Raw genomic sequence first — 7,784 nt, 5'->3', positions numbered from 1 at the left:
GACAATCGATGTTTACATGTAACCTCAAGGCAGGTTTTGATTTTGGAGGGAACAGTCGTTGTGTGAAGAGAGAAGAGAAAGGATGTCTTGATGATGAGGTCCTCATCAATTTCTGTCCAGCAAGAAGAGGAAGCCATTTTGGACACCAGAACAAAAGAAAAAAGAAGACACCAGGAATCAACGAAAAGAAGATCGTAGAGCTTAGTTAGTTTGGTTATAACTAAATTTAAATCAAAGTGTAACAGAGATATTAATTTAATTAAGTTAATAATAAAAGTGTTTGTATTCTGATTGCCTAGCAACAATACTCCCTGAGATTAAGAGTCTTGTTATATAATAAAATTAATTATTAACTATTTGATTTTTAAAGTTCTTAAATTAGAACCCAAGTTATCTCTTATATTTGAAATAAGTTTTATAAAACGAGTAAAGAATCCTTTTTATTTTATTTTAAAATAATTTTTTTTTTTTAAATTATTACAATATGTATATATGTTAACCATAAAGATTTAAATATAAGAAGATGGTCAGGGTTGCGGTAAAAAAAAAGAACAAATAGTTTAAAACTATTTTAAAGTCCAACGTTTCGCCCCACTTTGCAGGGATGTTCAAAGCGAATGGTTGAACAAACGTTTGCAACAAACAAACAAACGTTCAAATTTTTATAACACTAAAATACAAAATATCTATAAGTTTGAAATTGGTAAAAAAGGGACAAGAGAGAAAATACAAACAAATGTAAGTTAAGTAGAATCAAGTGTTTCTTCCAAAAATTATAAGACTTTTGGGGTCGAAGGGGACAGAAATAAAGAAAGATAAAATTTGTTTTCATCGCTTAGTTTAGTTTAGAAATATTTTCAAAAAATTATTTTAAAAATCATATCCATAAATGCTCATTACATTGACTTATAAATTAGATACAATCATATAAACTATTAAACTGAAATATAATCTACCACATTATCTTTATAAATATAAATATATAGCTAATAATATAATCAGAATTAAAAAATTCTTATTTTGTCTTTTCAATAGCTTTCTTTACAGTGATTGAATCGCTAATTGATGATGATATAAATTGTCATAATAATCAGTAACAACTTCTCAAAGTTATTTTCACTAACCTAAATTGTGATTGTAATATTCAAATAATACTCACTTTGTTCGAGATTCCAGTTCGAATAAATTTTTTTGTTCTAAACAGACAATATCATCACTTGTGACACTGATTTGTGGCATGCTTTCAAAATCAATCTAAAAAATATGTAAATAAAGGATGAGCAGAAATGTAATAACATGTATAATTACCCAAAAGAAACAATTCTCAACAAATATATTTTCAAACATGATACTTACATTGTACATAATTTTTGATTTAGAACGCAAATATGTAGTGTCATAAAGAACACCCTTCAAACGACATTTAACTGCTGAACCAGGTTCAGGAATTCCAGTTGGACAATTCTAAAACATTAAAAGTAATATAAGGTAACAAAGATTAAATATTCTTTTTATTATCAGGAGTTCAAAAATGAAAAGAAATAAACCCAGTAGTGACTTTAATAACCATTTTTAAATTGTAAAGCAAACAAACATGCTAAAATTCACTTAGTATAATCAGTCACAGTGTGAGGTTTCTAATGGGGACATCAACAAGTCCTCTAGAGATAGTCTTGGTAGTTGGGCATTATCTGAACACATCCCCTATTTCCTAACAGATCCCCAATTCCTAAAATTCTGAGAAAAGGATTATTTTGGGATCCAAGTGTGTTCTAATTCTAGGGGAGTCCATCTACTTTGCCAGTCAGATCTTTCTCATTCTTAAGAAAACAATTTTACTCTAAGAAGTTACTAAAAAGTAAAATTATAGTAAATTATCTGCAGGGAGGTACAGGGACCTCGAGGAGTCTGATAGGAGTTGACTAGTCACTGCAGAAAATAGTTATTAATAATTAGAAATATTGGGAATGAAGAACCTCTTGTTTTGGAAGAAATTGTGTATCACTGGTTTTGCGATATTGTACGGTTGATTGGAAAATTGTGGATCAATTAACTCACTAAGTACCTAGAGTTACACAAAATCCACCCAGCCTAGATAATGCTGCTATTAAACTATGGGAAATAACTAAAAAGTATACATTAAGATTAACATCAATAATTCTGCTAGTTTCACCAAAAAACCTCTAATACTGATTACTTTAATTTTACATTGTAGGATTAAAACTCAAAGGAAAATTCAAGAAGTAAAAGTAAAAGAATTTAAAACTAATGATTTGAAAAAAAATAAATTATCACATTTTTGTCATTAAACCTATATACTTACAACAACTGAATTTCTATTAACATCCATGAATGAGTGGTCTTCAAACAGAAGAGTAAAAAACTGTTCAATAAATATTGCTGTGACCACACCTTTGTAAAATCTGTCATTGAAGGAATGCTTTGCAAATACTTCTATACCAATCTGAATGCCACACATCTATAAATGAAATAATCATTTAGAAAAACAAAAGTTTGTTGCTAATAACTGATGAATGAAATCAGAATATGATAATATAAAAAGAATATAAGTATATTGTAAAGCTAAGTTTTAATTATGTTTACTTACGGATATTATTTTACTAGTTTATAAATGTTACTATCTTCTTAACTAGGCAGTTACTTTAGATTAAATCAGGGGTTTGACACTAGAGGCTACAGTGACTCTTCCACTTAGTCTCTAGTACCAAGACCTAACCATCTCAGATTAGACTAACTTACTCTTATCATTAATTGCAGTTGAAATATTCAGTATTATTGAATTATATCATTTGTTATGTTTCTTTATTGTTCATTAAATAAAAACATCTCATTAATTTTGGTATCATTGTCTGACATTACAACTTCTATAGCTTAATATGTAAAGGAGGATCGAGCTTAGGTGGGCAGGGTATTCTCAAGGAAGAGAAATTGTTTTCCCTCTACAAAACTTTTGCAAACAACCACCATCTTGAATTTTCATATTAAAATTTTGGTTTATTTTTCATTCTTTCAATCATTTCTACTAATTCATAAGTTGACAGTTATTTCAATCAATTAAACAAAAGAAAAAAGTTTGACAATTATCAATATGTATTTTCATTTATTTATTGTTATATAAAGTATTAAAAGTTCTTTAATAATTGAGAGCGTGAGAAGTCAAGGGGTATAGGTAATAGGAAATTCATGTTTCAGTACTCACAAAATATTGCAATTATCAATAATTATTAGTAAACCATTGTTAGTTTCATAATATTGAAGTGCAATTTTGTTTCAGTCACAAATAGATAATAAAAAAACCTTCCTTCACAATATTCTCACTTGTGGCCCTTGTTTTCTCACCCTTTCATTTATATCGTAATTTATCAATAAATTTGAATTAATTTATATTACAAAAACAACAAAACTATTATAAAAAACAGATGGAACTTGGAAAATATTTGAATAAATCATAACACAAACAATAATATTGAGGCCGGAGGTTATATTTAGACAACCACAGTTACTAAAATTATGGAAGTTGATAATTATTATTGCATTCAAACTATTTGTTCTCAATTAACTTGAAATATGACCTTGCAACGTAAGTTGTAGAGAAGGTATTCACCCCTTTTTCCTTGAACTAACGCACGTGCACTAAATAGGTCTTTCTTAACACTTTGACAGCAATTGATGAGACATGGTTGTCAAGCGAGTTTAGTACCGAACTGTGTTTAGTATTGTCCTAGCTTCCCGCAGCAACAATCGTTCTGTTTCGCCACCTTTAAGGATTTTTACACTCATATTTTTTTTTATTACCAAATTTACTTTTGGATGTATTTAAATTTATTTACTGACATATTCTTTTATTTTACACACTTCCAACAACATTTTTTTAATTTAAAGGTTTTTTTTTTTTGCATTATTTCGGATTATTTTATGTCTAAATTTTTTATGGAAAATGTGGTGATATACAATAACTTCGTAGAGTCCTTATTCAGTACTTTTAACTTACAAAAATGCAAAACTCATTTATCAGCTGATTGCATACATAGAGTCAGTGGCATACACAGATGACGATTAGTCGCCATGGTTAAAAAGCAAGTATTTAAACTTTATTTGGATAAATATTACATCTTATACATCAAATAATGCTTATTTAAATTAGAAGAAAAATATTTTTAAAAAAAATCATGCTTTTCACTGGTTTTCAAGGGGAGCCCCATTGTCAAAGTGTTAACTTCTAAAGCTATACAATCTAAATAAAATAACCTTGGCATGTTATATTGGAGGTGCCCCTGGGCAGAAATTCGGAGACCCCCTACATTACATAATTAGGATGTCAAAGAAAATTACATAAGAAAACAAAAATTAATATTAAAAAATTTAAATAATAAAAAATAATAGTTACAAACTGTTTAGCAAGAAAATTATTTAGAGTACGTCTAAAATAACTAACATAGGAATTATCATACATTTTTTAAAACTAATAAACTATCACATCATTATTATTGAATACTCAATTGTTATAAAACTTTTAAATTATATCAAACTGAAAACATTATACTACTAAGAAAGCTGATAGTTTCAATAATTATATTAGGTAAGCATGTTGATGATAAAATAGAGTAAAGTTCTTTAGAACCTCAGAACAACATGAAAATATTACCGTATTGTGAACATGAGAATGGCTCAAACAGGTAACAAGAAATCTTGTTCCAGGCCATAGGTTTGGGCAAATCCTAACACCTGTGATCATACCACACGTAACATGGAGCCATAAACCACATTTTGTATCACAGCATGGAACAGTCCCTTGGGGTTTGGTACATATGAAACACTGAAAATAATAATGCAATTACTATTTATATCAATATAAATATCCTCATTGAAATAATCTGAAAGGACTTCAGTTCAAAACAAATTTCTATAAATAAAAGGAACATAGACCTACAGTAAACTGTTGGAAAGCCTAAGATTTAAAAAAATTAATATCAAACATATTAAGTCATAGATTAAAGAGTGACGCACAAATGCCATCAAGCATAGCAAAGCAAAGGTTGAAATTAGACAATAAATAATTAGTCCCTGATTTATGTTAAAAATCATAAGTAATCCTTCTTCAGCTAAAATGTAATCAAGAAATAAACCTCTAGAAAAATCTGGAAGGCACAGTATGATAAATAGCAGACTTATCTGTAGTAAAGCTGAGAAAAGTTTACCTATCCCAAACAATATAAATAGTGTAAGGGTGTGATTGTGTAGATAATAGCAAGGAAATAACCAAAGAAGTGATAGTATTACTTACTGGTTTGTTAGTAATTAAACTTTTCATAGGAGTATTTTTTATTCCATGAATTTTCAATTGAGAAGCTGGGAGGAACGTAGCACACTGAATATGAACCCAACCATAATCAACACTTTTTTTCATAGCTCCGCCAGACAGACCACATAAATGACAACTCTATAAAAGAAAACAAAATAAATAAGATCATGATAATTAATAAAGAGAAAGTCATGTCCATCAACAGTATTCAATATTTTTGAGTATTTAAAAACATAATTTGTCAATTTTCCGAATAAGTATAATTAATTAAAAATAAATATTACAATAGTTTTAGAGAAACTGTTGTCTGGTAGCTGATTTCATTGCAAGAGCTAGTTGTACTAATAATCACAATCTTCACATTGCAAATGGTGTATCTTGACGCATGCTCCAAGTTTTTGGTAGAATGTAAATAATGTTTTCTTTTGAATGGCTGTTAATATCTCATAAAGCAATATAAACATACTGCACAATATGAAGATGAGTACCAGATCAAAGAGGAAATATTAGTGGACCAATGGGGGTCTCTTTGTTGAATTAAGTGGAGCACCCACTGAAAATTATTTTATTTTTCCAAATTTCATTAAGCTGACTAAAAAAACTAGTAATCAGCCAAACAGATTTTATAAAACTCAATTCCATTTGATTTGTAAACTTAATACAAGGTTCAAAATACTATGAGGCTTTTTGTAATATGTAAAAAAAACTATTGATATTATTCATGCCTACAGCTACCATAGACCACCTGCTACACATGAATTTCTCGTGAGCCTACTCTCAAAATTTACTTTTCATATATAAAACAATTATTGGATCAATAATAAACTATTTATCTATATTATACAACAAATTTAGCTTTCAAATTATAAAAAAGCAAGATATAATACAAAATAATGCTCTGAGGGTATTATAACAGCAAATTTTGATCTTTCCTTAGTTATATATATATATATATATATATATATATCATTTATACTTGCCCAAGCTCACCAAAGAAGGGGGTGAGTTAAAGGAAAATAATAATAAAAAAAAAGTATAATCGCCAAAAGGGAAAAAAAAAAGACAAAACAATAAAGAATAAATTGCTCCTTAGGCGCCACGTTATTTTTTCCTTGGAAATAACGAAAACCCCAAAACAATATGCCCATAATATACCCTTATATAAATAATAATCGAATTATAACCACTGGCGAATACCTTTACATGTAGATAACAGAAAATCTAGGGGCATTACTTTCCACCTGTTGAATTATTGAAATATTAAGTAAACATAACAAAAAAACATAGGTAAAATTCACAAGTTGAAAGCAGTGTACATGCATAAGAATGAACAGAAGTTCTTCTTATCATTGAACAAAAGTTTAATGATAAGAAGAAATATATGTACACAGAATGAAAAAGGAAAGAACAGAATTCACATCAATTAATAAAACAATGAGAAGTTATAGGTTGACTTAACTTTAACTTAAATGATTAAACTTACCAACTATTATTTACATTACTGCACAAAGGAATATAAAAGTGACATTAAAACAAAACTTAGTTCAAACCCCACGTAGTCTTTGGGTGTACTCCTGGCAGAACACAAGATTGTCCGGTATTTTCTTTCCGGTCACCATATCACCAGAATTATAGAGATATAATCTCTAACGATGTAATGCCACAACTCTCCTATCCAGGACGTACAGAAGATTCCCCTTCACAAGACCAAAGCCCACTCGTAAACATATGTAAACATATTGCTCGTTTTTTTGTTTTTCCCCATAAACCCTTTTGTCTATGCAGATATCTTACCATGGCAGTCTTGACAGTATGCTACAACAAGTAAACTTCAACATTGAAATCTCATTAACCGTATATCTTGTACCCCTTTACACCCTCCCTTTCAACATTGAAAACCCGTTACTCTGAAATCTTGAGCTAGAAATGTACTGAAGTTTACATTCTAGCATAAGTATTTATCAAGTTTTCCATTGTTTTACAATAGGAACATCGTAATGACTCTAATAATATTGAATAACTGATAATGATGACAATAATGCATCTGCTACAGAGGAGAGAATCAGCATAGAGAAGTGTATGCATCTATTAGAATTACCAATATTCAGGTAAAAATAAATTATAGCTAAATATATATTAGATATCAAAATAAAATATACCTTATAGAGCCCTGTATCAAGGCAATCGCATTTGTCACATCTCCAAGGTTTGGATAAACATGATTTGTTATTAATATCATAACAGGCAGCATGAACACATACTCTGCATTCACTACAGACTAATAACTGTGATGTTAGGGGTTTTGTTCGATCCTCAGAAAACAAAGTTGAACATGTTATTACCCTACTTCTTTGCGGTAATTGGGTTTCTTTAGCATTTTTCACCCAATCTTGAGGCATTCTAATAACCACCTAGAAATAATTTTTTAGTCAATAATCAAATATTAATAAGTATATATATA

At 29.1% G+C, this 7,784-nt stretch overlaps 1 protein-coding gene across 1 annotated transcript in view; it reads right to left on the bottom strand.

Annotated features, from left to right (window-relative positions):
- Positions 1–7,784, bottom strand: part of LOC106686277 (uncharacterized) — a 46,895-nt gene that overhangs the window by 2,009 nt on the left and 37,102 nt on the right. The window contains exons 10-15 of the mRNA XM_014429469.3: positions 7,483–7,734; positions 5,306–5,461; positions 4,667–4,837; positions 2,324–2,479; positions 1,357–1,464; positions 1,160–1,254 (exon numbers count right to left, since the gene is read on the bottom strand). Of these exons, the coding sequence (XP_014284955.1) occupies positions 1,160–1,254; positions 1,357–1,464; positions 2,324–2,479; positions 4,667–4,837; positions 5,306–5,461; positions 7,483–7,734 (938 nt within the window). The remainder of the gene's footprint in view (positions 1–1,159; positions 1,255–1,356; positions 1,465–2,323; positions 2,480–4,666; positions 4,838–5,305; positions 5,462–7,482; positions 7,735–7,784) is intronic.

Source organism: Halyomorpha halys, unplaced genomic scaffold (assembly GCF_000696795.3).
Source record: "Halyomorpha halys isolate HHAL.00 unplaced genomic scaffold, Hhal_1.1 Scaffold803.1, whole genome shotgun sequence".
NCBI lineage: Eukaryota > Metazoa > Arthropoda > Insecta > Hemiptera > Pentatomidae > Halyomorpha > Halyomorpha halys.
The sequence above is the reverse complement of the archived record's forward strand: the minus strand, read 5'-3'. Positions and strand labels throughout refer to the sequence as shown.